Source organism: Rattus norvegicus, chromosome 2, assembly GCF_021556685.1.
Source record: "Rattus norvegicus strain SHRSP/BbbUtx chromosome 2, alternate assembly SHRSP_T2T, whole genome shotgun sequence".
Classification (NCBI taxonomy): Eukaryota; Metazoa; Chordata; class Mammalia; order Rodentia; family Muridae; genus Rattus; species Rattus norvegicus.
Window position 1 is genome coordinate 177,050,847 of NC_141535.1, and position 16,210 is coordinate 177,067,056.

A 16,210-nucleotide genomic window follows, 5' to 3' on the forward strand; every position below is an offset into this window, starting at 1 on the left:
ATACAGAAGGGAGTATACAGAAGGGTGTATACAGAAGAGAGTATACAGAAGGTGTACACAGAAGGGAGTATACAGAAGAGAATATACAGAAGGGAGTATACAGAAGGGTGTGTACAGAAGAGAGTATACAGAATAATGTGCACAGAAAGGAATATGAAGGACAACAGAGCATGCATAGTCTGGTACTAGATAAAAAGCTAAAACCAGGAGATAAGAGCGGCAGTAAATAGAAAAACAGGTTGAAGCACTCTGATGGCCATTTGGCCCAGAGGTTCCCCAGACCCAGTCATATTCAACACCATAGAATCTTTTTCAAGCCCTACCCATCCCTACAGGTCTCAGAACCCTGACAACAAGCCTCTAGGGACTGTGAACACCTGTGAGTGGATGGATTGGCTTTGGGAGACCGGGTCTCTCTATAGCCTATAACGACTTGGAACTTACTATGTAGACCAGGCTGACCTTTGACCTTGAATTCAATTTTATTTTTTCTTTCTTCTTTTTTGGGGGGTGGGGTAAGTAAGAAGGGTTTCTCTGTGTGCCCTGGATGTCTTCTGTAGACCAGGCTGGCCTTTAAATCACAGAGATCAATCTGCCTCTGCCTCCTGAGTGTTGGAATTAAAGGTGTGCACCACCGCTACCAGCAAGTTCAATTTTCCTGAGTCCTAGGATCATAAATGTAAAACCATGTCAGGCTCCTGGCAGGCTCTGTGTGGGTGAGTGGGTGTCTGTTTTGGTTTATTGGTTGTTGTTGTTGTTTGGTTTTGAAACAAAGTCTTACACTTCAGCTCAACTGTCCTGGAACTCACTATATAATTCAGGCTGACCCCAAATTTAGGTTAATCCTCCCGCCGTTGTCTCCCAGGTGTTAGGACTACAAGCACAGGTTACCGTGCCTGGCGTTTTTGTCATTGCTGTTTTGATCTTTGAAACAGGGTCTCACTCTGAAGCCCAGGTCACTCTGGAACTCACAGCAGTCCTCTGTCTTAGCCTCTCAAGTTCTTGATTATAGACGTGAGCGTCACACTTGACCAGAATCTTCAGTTTGGTGGGGGGAGGGGGCTGGAGAGGTGGCTCAGCAGGCAAGAGTACTGGCTGCTCTTGGACAGAACCTAGATTTGGTTCTCAGCAGCCCCAAGTCAGCTGTAACTCCAGGTCCAGGGGACCCAGTGCATTTTCTGCCTCCATGGGTGCCGGGCACACATCCATACCATACACACGGGCAAAACACCCATCACATCAAATAGAACTTAAAACAAGTAAGTAAATGTGCCAGCAAGATGCCTCACATAAGCCAGAAACCCACCCGCAGAGCTGGGGGAGGGAGAGAATCATGCCTGGAAGTTATCCTGTGACCTTCACATGTGTGCTTTGGTTTACACACCTACACTCACAAGCACACCACACACTGAAAATAAATACATGTTTTAAAAATGTAAAGATGGGGAAACTGAGGCAAGAAGAAGGAAAATAACTTTCTCAAAGTTAGTAGAAAGTGGCAAAGCCATAATTTTGCATGTTTCTCCCCTCCGCCATGTGTATGTGTGTGAGCGTGTGCACGTTTATGTGTGTGTGCTTACACGTGTGTGCCCATGCAAGTGTGGCCCATGCCATAAACATCAAGCGCCCTGCTCCATCTCTTCCCTCTCCCTGAACCTGGACCGAGGCTGGCGGCCAGCAGGCCCCCACAGTCCTCTATCTCTCCCCAGGAAAACATCCCCTCAGCCCCCAAAGTAGCTTAAACCAAGTCTGTCTGGCTCCAATAGTGAACATTTAGAATATCTACTTGGATCTAGGGGTGTAGTTCAGTTTGACCCTCAGCACTGTATAAATTGGGCATGGTGGCACTGACCTGAGGGACACTCCTGCAATCCTAGCCTAGGGAGGTTGGAGACAGGAGGAGTGGAGAAGGAAGATATCATGGAGTCCTGGGTGAAAGCCAGCTCATAGCTGATCTAAAATTGCCACTTTCCTTGTCTCTGAAGCCTCAAGGCTCCGGGAGGCAGGCAGTTTGGGGTTTTCTAGGCAGGTGTTAGTACTCCTAAGTGACAAATAACCAAACTGGGGCTGAGTTAGGTACTTCCCCAAAGTCTCACTAACAAGGGACAGAGCCAGCTATCGGACCCATGACCATTCACTTGACTCCAAATAAGCATGGTGTGCCAGCTGCAGGTGGGGGACCAGGGGATGGAAGGTTTGAGAAAAGTGCAGGAGAGGCACAGGGGAAGAAAGTGGGGGAGGGTGCTCTGAAGAGAGAGCTGGGCTGACAGAGACTGCAGCCAGAACCCTTGAACCTGCAACAGTTCTATGAAGGTTCTGTGAAGGAGGAAATCTCCTTAGCTGCAGGAGCTCAGACCATGGGGAGTCACTTGCTGGAGCATCCCCTCCCCTGACAGTGACCTCCTGCTGACCCCAGCAGGAGAGGAGAAATTGCCAGACACCTTCCCTCCATCCTCCCAACCTTCTCACTTGTAAAAGCAGCCAGAGCTGGACCTGACCTCCAAAGAAAGGATATTAGGCCAGGTGAGGTGGCCACAGGCTCTGGGGTAGCGTGGGTTTGGCCTCCCTTTCTCCATTATCCATTGTTGATTTGTTTCTGTAGCCTGTGTGGTTTCCCCTCCTAGGGACTATGACAGGGAGTTATAAGGATTTTCTTGAAGTATAAAATAACTATTACGTGCATGGCTTCCAACTACACACACACACACACACACACACACACACACACACACACACAGAAACACACACACACACAGAGAAACACACACACACACAGAGAAACACACACAGAGAAAAACACACACACACCCCATCTCAATCCTCCAGGCCACATCCAGCTCCCTGCATGGCCTTCCTAAGCACTTTGCCTCACATTCAGTTAAAACTGGAATCCACAATCCTGGGCACTCCTTCTCTAGGAGCTCTGAGAAGTGCCCATCCCCAGGGAATCCCTCCTCCCTGTGCTAAGAGCTCCAGCCTAGCTTTCCTACCCTAACACCAGTGGCATTCTCTCCAACAGTCACTGTTTTGGAACTGATGATGTGACCTGACCTTGCTTTCTGAAGCACGAACCCCAAAATGGTGTGAGTCTGGGACCCCCACTCTCCATACAGAGAGCTGTGCCAGAGCCTCTAGGGTGCAGCACCTGCAGACTCCCTGAGCCCCTTCTGCCACTCCTACCCCACAGAGAAGGCAGACCCCACAGCAGCCAGGAAGACGATTGTGAGCTGCGGTCCTAAGAGTGGAGCACCCCTTACGCCTATCCCCATATTAAAATCACTCCAAACAAGATTTTCAAACGTCCCACTTCGTTTACTCCTCTAGATTCTGGTCCAGTCGGCTCAGGATGGCACCCGAGGGAGCACCTTTGAGTGTCCCAGCCCCTCCTTCTCCACCCCAGAGCTCACTACACAGGAGATCACTTCTGACATGTCCCAGCCACCCCTTGCTAGTCCTACCATGCTTCCCTCGTGAGAAGACTGTTTTGACTCTGGACTCAAAAACCCCTGAGGTACCATCTCCACTTCACAGATGACAAGACTGAGGCTCCAAGATGTTAATCACCTTTAACAACATCCAACATGATTCCCATGTCTGGTGAGCCTCCTATGACCTCTGTGTCCCCGGAGTCATCAGTCCTACCTAATCTGGGAGCCAGCAGCTTCTTTTTGCCAGGGCCTGGAGAGCTTAAGGTCCTAATGGTCTGGAAGCCACCACGATACAATATCTAATGCATCAGTGAAGCCCAACAGCCGAGGAGCTCTTTGTGCCATGAGTGGGCCTATGCTTTCCGCTCCAGCTTTCACAGAATCAGTTGCCAATTTCCAACCTAGCCCCTCTAGCCTAAGACCATCCGAGTTCCTCTGCCTTGCCTCCCACGACCCTATACCCCACCGTCCCACCCCCATGCAGGAGTGCAGAGGCTTCTCTCTTAGACATGCCGCTGAAGTAGAGAGCCTCCACTCCACCCCCACCCAGGAAGGACCGCAGCCTTTGGCTTGTGTGAGGAGGCAAGGGTTCGGTATGAACTCTTGTGGTCACTACACATGGACAGCACCTTCTACTAGAGATTCAAGGTCAGGAGACTAGATGGCTGAGGAACCCACCAACCACACATGCAGCCTAGCCTGTGAGTTGGAACAGCCCCAGCAATGCAGGTCCTGCGGAAACCCAGGAGAGTTCAGAGAGCAGAGACTGCTGGGAGGCTCACTAGGGTTACTCCCCAGGGCTGAATGGGGTCATTGTAGGCCCTGTCTCAACAAAACAAACCAGAATAAGCCAAAAGAAAGAAAGAAAGAGAGAGAGAGAGAGAGAGAGAGAGAGAGAGAGAGAGAGAGAGAGAGAAAGAAAGAAAGAAAGAAAGAAAGAAAGAGAAAAATGGATGCTAGGCATAGGAGAGAGAGAGAGAGAGAGAGAGAGAGAGAGAGAGAGAGAGAGAGAGAGAGAGAGCGAGCTAGTTTTGATAAGTTGAAGGAAAATGAAACCTTTTTAATTCTAGCACTTGGGGTACAGAGGCGAGTGGATCTATGAGTTTGAGGCCAACCTGTCTACACTGTGTACTCTCAAACAACACAAAGTGGAATCGCTGCTGTGGTCATTCCTCAAAAATACTAAAAACACAATCGCCCCACGTGTAAGTACACACTAGACCTGAACTCACTAGTCAGGAGAAGGTTTATAGTGGTAACCATCACCCACCCTCAGACAGGACGGAAATTCTAACTCACACGCATGAAGTGTGTAAGGTGGTCAAACTCAGAAACAGAAAGTTGGATGGATGCGGTAAGGAGCTAGGGAAGGGGTGGGGATGGGAAGTGAATGTTCAGGGTCAAGGGATTCCAATTCTGCCAGATGCAAGTGATCTGCAAATGGACGTGGAGACTGAAGGAAGCATTACGAATGTACAACGATTAAAACAGGGCTGGCCATGTAAGCTCAATGCCCCAGAATCCATGTTAGAAAAAAACAGAATAAGGATGGGAGGGAGGGAGAATGGCTGTGAGGGATGATGGTTAGGGAGGTGGACCAGCAGCATCCCAGCAGCTCTCTGTTCCACCAGCCCAGCCCTCTCAGCAAGCACCGGGCCAATGGAAAAGCTTACAGCAAAAGCTGATGGGGTATAGTGCACAGGGAACCACACAGCAGGTTGACCTCTGGTCTCCAAACACACAAAACAAAAACAGTTATGATAACAAGGCATGGTGGCTCACGCCTGTAATCCCAGTACTCAGGAGGCCAGGTAAAACCAGATTTCAAGGGCAAAATACACAATGAGGCCCTTCTCAAGAACCTCCTGCAAAAGAGTTTTAAAAGTGAATTCTACAGCATGCACATTGTAGCACAATAAAAAAATTAATTAATTAATTAAAAGAAAAAAAACTTGGGTTTCCGTTGTAGTTGTTGTTTTGAAAGAGGATCTCACTATGTAGAACAGGCTGACCTTGAACTCACAGAGTGCCTCTGCCTGCACCACGCTTAGCCAAAAGAAATTTTTGAAGAAGCTGTTTCTGGACCAGGCTAGGGATATAGATCAGTGGTAGAACATTTTCTTATCACATATAAAACCTTGACTCTCATAGCGTACCAAAGGAAACAATAGGGATCAGAACTCTAACAAAAACTGTGTGTGTGTGTGTGTGTGTATGTTTGTGTTTATGTGTGTGTCTATGAGTGTACATATGTGTGTGTATGTGTGTATGTATATGTGTATATGTGTGTGTGTGTGTGTGTGTGTGTCCATGCTGTGCAGAAGAGGGCACTGGAGTTACAGGTGGTTATTAGCCACTAGATGTGGCTGTTGGGGAACAAACTGGAATCCTCCAGAAAAGCAAATGCTCTTAACCACTGAACAATCTGTCCGGCCCCCAAACAGTGCTTATGACTGTAAAGGTGCTTATGACTATCTATCTAAGGTACATGGTTGGAGCAGGTGCTGCAGCATAGTGGATTACCCTTGCCTAGAACACATTCAACACCCTGAACCTGCATTCAACACCCAGAACCGTATGAACCAGGTGTGGTGATACACACTTGGGATCCCAGCACCTCAGAGGTAGATGTGAGAATGGAAAGTTTAACGTCATCCTGAGCTGCATAGTGAGTTCAAGATCAACCTGGGTCACAAGAGACTGCCTCAAACAAACAGAGTTGAGAGACAGAAGGTAAAACAACTGCCGGCCTGTACAGGAAGACGTCCTTTACACCATGCTGCAAGTTACTCGGCTCACCAAGACTATATATGCTCCACATTCATGTAAGAGCTGTGTCAACACATGCACACACACACACGCACACACGCACGCACACACATCAAGGACAGGTTGACACAGTCTAGCTTCTTAAGTGCTCTGATTTAAATGGCTTCACTAAATAAGTTATGTGCTCCTCACCCAGGTCGTAGCCGGAAGTAAGCTCAGAAGAAGAGAGCCCCATAAGCAAACCACCTAGGGCTCTTGAGGGACAGCGGCAGACCCTCACAGAGAGCTGGAGCCGGAGCGGACAATGCTGCAAGGGGAAGATGGTGCCACAGAGAGACCCAAGACAGGAAGGGACAGAACTCCTCAGGAGAGACGAGAGAAGAGGGGTATCTCTAATACCACACCTATGGGGTGAGAGGGGATACACTGACACAGGAGTCCTCTTTTCCCCTGAGGTCAGGGTGGGGAAGTGGTGAGACTGGAACACGGCCCAGCCCGTGTTCTCCTTTTTGTCACATGCACTCAGTAAGTCAATATCCTATTCTTGACAGTTACCAAAAGTGTAAGAATGACTATTTGGTTCAAGTAGGACTGGGGATATGTAAGCCAAAAGTGAACCTGGGTGTCATTCCAGAGTAAATGCTGGGGATAATGAGATGCGCTATGGGGGTGAACTCTGCAACTCAGGCCAGAAGTGTCTGTGCAGAGGCAGGAAGTGTCCACATTGATCCAAGGGTGGTGATCGCTCTCTCTCTCTCTCTCTCTCTCTCTCTCTCTCTCTCTCTCTCTCTCTCTCTCTCGTGTGTGTGTGTGTGTGTGTGTGTGTGTGTGTGTATGGGCAGGGAAAGGAGCATCAGCAGGCAGGCAGAGTCCATTTGTACTTCTTTCCCACGGATGTGTATCAATTGGTAAAGATTCCAGAAGACAGGAGTGGTGGACAAGCCTGTAGTGTCTGCAGTTGGGAGACTGGGGCTGACCAGCTTGGATTACTTTCTGAGCCCTGAAGCAAACCAAACTGACCATTGTTATCTCTCTCGTGCCATCCTGGGATTTCTGCTTTGTCAGAAGCATGTGGTTGGGTTTGGACCAAAAGACACTCAACACTCACGTGTTGTTTGTTTTTTTTTGTTTTGTTTTGTTTTGGTTTTTTTTTTTTTTTTGGTTCTTTTTTTCGGAGCTGGGGACCGAACCCAGGGCCTTGCGCTTCCTAGGCAAGCGCTCTACCACTGAGCTAAATCCCCAGCCCCTCACTCGTTGTTTTTTGAGACGGGGGTTTTTCTCTGTCTCTCTGGCTGTCCTGGAACTTGCTGTGTAGACCAGGCTGGCCTCAAACTCACTCACAGACCACCTGCCTATACTTCGTCTTAACAATGCAATATACAGAGGGAGAAGCTGGCTGTGACTTAATCTCTTATTGATTGTCATCATTGATTTTTATTCTGTAGCTTCGGCTGTCCTAGAACTCACTCTGTAGACCAGGCTGGCCTCACTCTGTAGACCAGGCTGGCCTCAAACTCACTCACAGACCACCTGCCTCTGCTTCCCAAGTGTTAGGATCAATGGACCAGGCACAAAAATCATAGTTTGATATTATTGGGAGATGGGAACTGGGAGGTGGGGCCTACTTGGAGGAAGTGGGTCACTGGGTACACCCTTGACAGGGACCTCATGTCCTGGTCTACGCTCCTGCTCACTGCTCCTACATCATGGGGTAAGCAGTTTGGGTCTGTCATCCCGTCTCTGCCGTGATGTTCTGCCACACCTCAAACCCAGAACAACAGAACCAGCCCCAGTCCTCTGTAACCCAGAGTCAAAAGAATCCTTTCTCTGTTAAATTGGTTTCTTCAGACTTTGTCATAGCAGTGAGAGGATTTCATTACATCCCTTGAAGCAGTATTACCTTGTCAGTTCCCAAAGATGTTTATCTTAGTCAATTAACCACACCTATAAACTTTGGAACTCCTTCCATTACTCTCCTGTCCTTACCCTCCTCCCTGCTGCCCTCAACTGAGGAAGATGTGTAATGTGTAAGGAGAAAAGGGCCTAGTGAGCTCCACCATCAAACACATGGGTGCAGCTAGCACCTTGACCCTCCAGGTATGACAGCGCCTGTAGCCATGATTCAGGTACGACATACACACGAGCTACCAGACTTGAGCAAAGAGAGCTAGGTACTGTGGCACACAGAGGGACCTAGTACTCAGGAGACGGAAGCAGGAGAAAATTCAAGGTCATCTTGACTACGCAGTAAGTTCTAAGCCTGCCTGGACTGAGTGAAGCACCTTCTCAATGAACTGAAACGAAGGGGGTGAGGGGGGCTTAGCATACTTTGCCATACAGTACAAGGCTGACATACTCATAAGCTGAAAGGTGTCCCATCCTCCCTCCATGTAGACCCAGGTACCTAGCCAAGGAGTGCCTGTGACCTCCGGGGACCATTTGCTCCACTGGCCAATGTCAAACTCCTCCTTCCCTCGGACCTGCACCACATGCTTTACTCCTCGCAAGGCATCATGGATGACACATTGATGCTGGGCCACCTGGAGCTGAAGATGGAGACATAGTGAGTCCCAGTGACCCCAGTGAGGCAATGCTACAGAGGGAGGGCACTCTTGACCACCCCGCTTAGTTGGCAGAGGTTTGCACCACCTGGGAGGCTGAGGTGGAATCATTCTCAAACATTCTGAAGTCACTGTAGGTGACAGAAGCCGGCCTTCTCCTGAGGCCAGTCAGAAGGAGTCTGGCCTGGCATTATTAGTCTTATTTTATAAAGACAGAGCCAAGACTCACAAAGTTAAATGGCTCACCCAAGACTATGAAGGACAGAAGGGGCCAAGCTGGACCAGAACCCACTTCTTTCCTGATGTCCTACTTCCCCTAAGACCTAGGGGCATTTTTCTCTTTAGATATAGATCTCAGCTGGGCATGGAGGCACTTGGGAGCTTGGGAGGCTAAGGAAGGAGGATTGTCATGAGTCTGAGACTACTACAGGGTGAAACTTTATATCCAAATAAAGGAAACGAATTACCGGCCACACCGTGAACGTCTTTGACCATACAGGTCGGTATCGAAGCTCGAATTGCAACAAGTAGTAACTTGGGTCCCAGGACTCAGGGTCTTGCCAACTGACTTTGAGCCAACGAGGCCTTCCAGGTATGGCTGATACCACAAGGTTGGCAGGTGGATCCGGCTGCACTGTGGAGAGAGAATAGGGCTTCTATGGGGCAGCAAGCATGAGGAGACCCTCAAAGACTCGGCAGACATACACCATTCCCCAGAAATGTCTAAATCTTATTTATTTAGTGGAAACAGAACCCAGAGCCTTGCACCTGGTAGGCAAAACCTCATTGGATAGCCCCTTAAAACCCCATGCTCGTCTTAAGAAGACCCCCATCTATTTATCAGCAATGCCCCAGAAGACCCAGCTGCCAAGCCCCTCTGCACACCCTCCCTCCCTCTCCCAGGGATAGATCAGAAACATTCCTCAGGAGAAGCTCGCTTACCCATTTTTAAACTCTGAAATACTACATTGTGGCTGGACCTGCTTCCGACACTGTTTGCAACGCACAGTGACACTATGTGGTACACTTTGTCACCCTCCAGGATCTCCACCTCGCAGGAGAAGCTTTTCAGCTGCTGAGAATACTGGCAAGGCACCTGGAAGTCACTCTTCCCATTGGTGGTGTTGCTGTGGGACACAAGGGACGAAGGGCACCGAAGTTCTAGCAAATTTTTGTTTGTTTTTCAAGAAAAAGAAGTCTGGCTCAGGAACTGGAAGCTCAGGAACTGATTCTAGCTTTCAGGTTTCAACTCAGCCAGTGTCTACTCCTACTAGTGTCTGTGATGTGCAGCATGCTTTTCAACCCACGTGTTTATTTCCTCCCTAGAAAATAGGAAAGCTAATGGCATCAGTGCCCATCTGATAGGATCTTTGACAGAGCCCAGCCAATGAGGGGCAGGTGGAGGAGAAGGCCCCTCTGATCTCACATTGTCACAGTGTCTTCATCTCTGACTTCCTTCCTGGGTCTTGTCCTTCGCACTATAAAGGATATAGAAATGAATAAGAAAAGCCCTTCCCTGTCCCAGGGCACAGAAGACCTGCCCCCAAGTGATACGGCAAAAAAGCTGGGGAATCACCAAAGCACACAAGGGGAACAGGAGGGAGAGGGGAAATAGAAAAGAACTCTTAAGGCTGAAGATGGCCAAGGGAAGGCCCGGAAACCTGAGATCTCACCACTTCCACCTTCCCTGCCACTAGAAAACAAGTGAGCAACCTCAGACTCAGATAAGGACCTTGGGCTCAACCCATGCTGGTCGCCACTGGTTTTGTAATATGGAAATTCTCCCCCATCTGCTGGGGGTATTTGAGACCCTTCGGGGAGAGACCTGAGACAAGCAGGCCTGGTACAGCATTTGTTCCTAACGCCCTGCAGCACTGCAGGCTCCTGGGTGACCCTCGCTGCCTGATCTTGTTCTAGGGCCAGGTTGATGAAGGCGAGTACTGGTAACCAGATGATCAGGAGCTCTGTGGAACAGCGCTGGTACCAGAGCTGATTCACAACCTGGGTGGGGTAACTTAGAATGACCCAATTTAAAGCATGCATTCGTTTACTTCTGGGAATTTCCACTTAATATTCCGGGGCCATGTTTGACTGGTAGTAACTACACCCATAGGAGGGACCCATAAGAAGGAATACCACATTCAAGCTTTATTATAAATATCTAGGCTTGTGGGTGGAGACTGCAGTTTCCCTAGCAGGGTACATTACACTTCCCTCTACCTCCCTGACCCCAGGTCTCCACGCCATCTTCTAATAGGCAAAGGTCTGGATGGGTCGCACCTCACCCCCCATCCATGACCACTCTCTGTATCCTGTCTTTATAATGCTCACAGGGCCAAGGTACTGTCTGATAGCAGCCTTCCAGCCTCATTCCTAGCCCCCAGAGCCATTTCCTGTAGGACAACACCCCAAACCTTTAGACCCTGACAGAAAGTGGTCATCCCATCCTGGGCTTGGGTTCGCTTCCTAACCTCTTAGAACCACTTCCTAGCCAGATGGCCTCAAGCAAATTAATCAGTCTCGCCGAACCCCATCCTGCATTTCCCATAGCTGTTGGGTAAGATAAATTGAATTGAGCCTAGAGCTTAGTTCCTTTATTCCAAAGGATCTTTCTTTCTTTCTTTCTTTCTTTCTTTCTTTCTTTCTTTCTTTCTTTCTTTCTTTCTCCCTCTCTCTCTCTCTTTCTCTCTCTCTCTCTCTCTCTCTCTCTCTCTTTCTTTCTTTCTTTTTTTAATTTTTGGAATAACTGAGGATCAAAACATGGCCTTACACATGTTATGTGACAGACTTGGGGAGACTTTCTACTGATAAAGCCATTTGGCCCTGCGGCTGAAGAAATGGCTCAGTAGATAAAGACACTTGTTGCTCTCGTAGAGGACCCTGGAACCGAATGCTAGCACCCACAAGGTGGTTCACACCACCTGTAATCCCAGTTTCAGGAGATGCAATAGGCATGCATGTGGTCCACATACATGCATTCAGGCAGAACACTCATACACGTAAAATTAAATAAATCTAAAAAGGTAAAACAGGTCCCTGTCCACTCAGCGCAGCAGTTATCTGGAAGGAGTCCACCCTTCTTCCCTTGGCTCTAGGACACCAGTGAGCCTCAGCTAACCGTGAGCCCACAGCCCCACCTCCCACTTACATTTTCTTTGCAAACATCACAGCCTTCGTGGTTGGAGAGGGAGTGCTGCTTGGATGCCACTCACAAAAGGCATTTACAAGGGGGTTCTTCCGGAAGCAGGAGAGCTTGGGCTCCTCTGGGGGAACTGAAAGAGAACTCAGCAGGATGAGGGGGTGCAAAGCACACCTGCTGTGTGCATCATCACCCCTCCCCCACCCCAGCGGAGGGGACAACCTGGTTCAGCTCAGAGCCACAAAGGACAACACAACTCCCCAGAGTCCCGGGCACAGAGAGAAGGTGCCATCACCTTTTAGGGTTGCTGGCTACAGCAGTGGTTCTCAACCTGTGGGTCACGACCCCTTTGGCAAACTTTTCTCTCCAAAAACATTTGGGTTCCAACTCATAACAGTAGCGAAATTACAGATGTGAAATGGCAATGGAAATAGTTTTATGGTTGGCGGGAGGACACCAGACATGAAGAACTGTATTAAAGCATTAGGTAGGTTGAGAACCACTGCTCTAAAGGGTTGAAAAGATGAAGCAAAAAGATTGCCTCACCTGATGTGGACACTGAACACCAGAAGGACTACACAGGACATAAGGAAGAAGAGAGCAGGGTTTGCCTCAGGGCATGACCCTCCAGCTTCCACTGGAGCTGAGGGAGCCTTTAGCCTGCTAGTCCTGGGGGGTGTAGGGTCTCCTGTGTGTTTTCTGTGAGCTGTGCAGTCTTCAGCCCTCAGACACTTACTTTCTCTTTGCAACACTTTGCAACAGGGAAACAAGATAAAGTTCACTTTATTTTGCTAAAAGAATCTGAGGGAGTTAGCAGGAGTTAAGCCCAGGTGCCTGGCTGGGAGTCCAGAGCTATTAAATTTGCCAGACGGCTTCCACCGCTGGCCACACGCATAGGCCGAGCAGTGGTCCTTTCCTAAAACTCTTGAGTCAAAAAAAAACCGACAAACTTAAAGGATCAGTCAGGAAATCTTTCTGGAATGCAGAGGACAGTAAAGCCACCCTCGGAGCCACTTCAAAGACACTGAGGGCACAACTCACCATCCACCAGCAAGGGCACAGTCCCAACCAGATGATCATCCAGGAAGCACAAATAGTGCCCAGTGTCGTTGACCTGCACGGCCCTCAGAACCAGTGTGTTTCCCGTGGTAGTCCATTCTCTGCTCTGTGAGCCTGAGTACACCCAGTGAATGGTAGCATTGCCTGCTGCTTCCTTCCCAGGGCAGATCAGGGTAACAGTGGCCCCTGGCAGGCTCGTCACCGTACCATTTGCCACCTCTGGGGAAGGAAAACACAAAGTAAGCCATGGCAACTTGAAAATAGGACTTTAGGTATGATTTGCAGAAGTCAAAGGCCTTCACAGAAACACCTGCGGAGTCCTCCCATGGTCAAGCCTGCACCACATCTGAACGGCCTCCAGAAACCTCCCAGACCACCAAGCTGTCTGCTACAGCTCATCCGCTCAAGCCATGATCCAGCAACCCAGCTCCCTTGATAGAAAACCCTTTAAAAAGACAGGTGAGGGGGTGCTCACCTTTAATGTCCCCCATTTGGGAGACAGAGGTGATCAGATCTCTGAGATTTCAAGGCTAAGGTCAACTTGGTCTACATAGCAAGTTTTGGATCAGTCAGAGCTACACTGTGAGACCTTGCCATAGAAAAAAGAAAGAGTTGGGCCTAGTGGTGCCTTTAGCCCCAGCAACATCCCTGCATTTGGGAAGCAGAGACAGAGGTTGGATCTCTGAGTTACAGGCCAGCCTGAGCTACACAGAGAAACCCTATCTTAAAAAACCCTAAGGAGAGAAGGGGGTGAGGGGGTGGGGAGGAAGGAAATGAAAGAAAAGAAAACAAACAAACCTTCAAGGACCTGATCCTGCCCACAGATCTAAGATCCTAAGGCTCTACAGGGCCCAGGGTGCCTTCTTGGCCTCTGAAGCCTCCTGTCAATGCCCAGGAAGATCTGAAGCCACTCCCTCCCTCTCTCCCTTATGCTCCGCCTGTCCTGATACTCCCCTTTCCTTCCCCATGCTATCCCCACAGCAGAACATTGTGTGTATTTCAGGGCTCAGCCTCGACACCCTTTTCCAAATGTGTTCTCCATTCCCAGTTGAGTTAAAGCTCATGCTTCGGCCGTCTTCCCAACTGTATCACCGAGACTCACTGCCAAATCCAAATCTGTCTCTACCACAAGAGTTGAGGCACAGGGCCAGCGAGATGGCTCGGTAGGTTAAACTCCTTGCCATGCAAGTTGGAGGACCTGAGTTGGACAAAGAGAACCAGCTCCCAATAGCTGTCCTCTGAACACATGTGTGCTGTGGCAAGCCCGAAAACACACACATGAACCATACACACACATGCTATAAAAATAGCATGCTACCTTGTAAGTAGGTGAGATTGAGGGGGCTCCCTAGACTTCTCTGTCCCACAGTAAGGAAGGAAGGCACTCCCTCTGTCAACCACAACCCAAGCCTCCAATATGGGGGAGAGACAGGTTTGGGCACCAGAGAGCCCCACCTGTGAGAAATGCAGCCTCTAGAGCAGACTCCACACAGTGCTCAGAGGAATAGCCTGAGAAATGACCCCAGAGCCTGAGAAGCCCAAACCTTCAGATGGTGCTAAGGGGACTCTTGGGAGCCCTCTTTCAAGAGTCTCAAAAGGCCTCATTCTTGCAAGCATTCGTACACATTCTTCAAAGACATTCTTTTAGCATTTCATTGTTCTGCAACTGTTTTACACACTCTTGAACATATGCAAATTAATATATGTAATACTCATAAGAATTATGAAGCATAAAATGCCCCAGAGATTCCCCTGAAACTAGAACATTTGTTATCTCTGAGTGGCTCTGGTCCCCAGATCTACAACTTCCTGTCCTATATGTACTTTACAATTGGCAGTTTATCCTCCTTTACTTTAAAACGTTTTATTACATTATCCATCCATCCACTTTCCATCCATCCATCCATACGCCCATCCATCCATCCACCCATCCATCCATCCACATCTGTCCATCCATCCACCCATCCATCCATCCATCCGTCCATTCATCCGTCTGTCCATCCACCCACCCACCCATCCACCCACCCACCCACCCATCCATCCACCCACCCATCCATCCACCCACCCACCCATCCATCCATCCACCCATCCACCCATCCACCCATCCACCCATCCACCCATCCATCCATCCACCTATCCATCCACCCACCCATCCACCCACCCACCCATCCACCCACCCATCCATCCACCCATCCATCCATCCATCCATCTATTATGGAGGGTTGCACTTGCCCTGGCACATGTGGAAGTCAGAAGACAATGTGTGGGCATTCTTCCCTTCAGTCATGTAGGACCTGGGGATTGAATTCATATCATCAGGCTAAGCAGCAAGCATCTTTACCTGCTGAGCCATCTTGCTAGCCCTCTTCCTTCCCTACTTTAAGAAGTAAGTTGGTTACCCATGGGCCCCTTCCTCTTTTGTTCCTTTTGGTCTCTGAGCTTCATATGCATTCTCCTGTGCTGTGCTGTTTTCAGTCCTGTTTCCACAGTGTGTGGGTGTCATTTGCTTACTCTCACCTCAGTTTAGTATTCCATTATCTGAGTTTTCAACTTGTTTCCAGTGCTGTGGTGTTTGAATGCAAATGGCCCCATAGGCTCAAGAGTATGAATGTTTGGTCCCTAGTTAATGGGACTATTTGGAAAGGATCAGGAGGTGCGGCCTTGCTGCTGGGGTGTGGCCTTCTGTGGGTGTGGCCTTGTTGGAGGTGTGGCTTTGTTGGAGGAAATGTGCCAATGAGGGTGGGCTTTGAGGTTTCATCTCCCTGCTATCTATCTGTAGATAAGGATGTCAAGCTCTTAGCTGCAGCTCCAGCACCATGCTGGTCTATCACCATGCTTCTCACAATGATGGTCTTGGACTTACCCTCTGAAACTGTAAGCATACCCCAGGCTCTCCTGTATCCCAGGCTAGCCTCAAACTATATAACTGAGGATGACCTTGAAACCCATGTCTGCACCTCCTGAATGCTGGGTTACAGGTGTGTGCTCTCCTGCCTGGCCTGAATGAGGTGAAGTTTAGCAGGTCCAATGGTCCTACTATTTAATGTATCATTATTCTCCCCCTCTTATTTCCTCTGGATAAAGCTCACGTCTATATTTTGAACATGTAGGACCTTGGATAGAAATACTGACCAAAGGGGCTGGAGAGATGGCTCAGTGGTTAGGAGCACTGTCTGCTCTTCCAGAGGTCCTGAGTTCAATTCCCAGCAACCACATGGTGGCTCACAACCATCTGTAATTGGATCCGATGCCCT

General features: G+C 49.0%; 1 protein-coding gene across 8 annotated transcripts in view; it reads right to left on the reverse strand.

The window, feature by feature from the left end:
- The window catches only part of Il6r (interleukin 6 receptor), a 63,145-nt gene that overhangs the window by 26,329 nt on the left and 20,606 nt on the right, over positions 1–16,210 (reverse strand). For all 8 annotated transcript variants that reach the window (XM_087616074.1, XM_087616080.1, XM_087616071.1 and 5 more), the window contains 5 exon segments: positions 12,939–13,175; positions 11,907–12,030; positions 9,701–9,885; positions 9,226–9,392; positions 8,602–8,743 (listed from right to left, as the gene is read on the reverse strand). In XM_087616074.1, the coding sequence (XP_087472200.1) occupies positions 8,602–8,743; positions 9,226–9,392; positions 9,701–9,885; positions 11,907–12,030; positions 12,939–13,175 (855 nt within the window).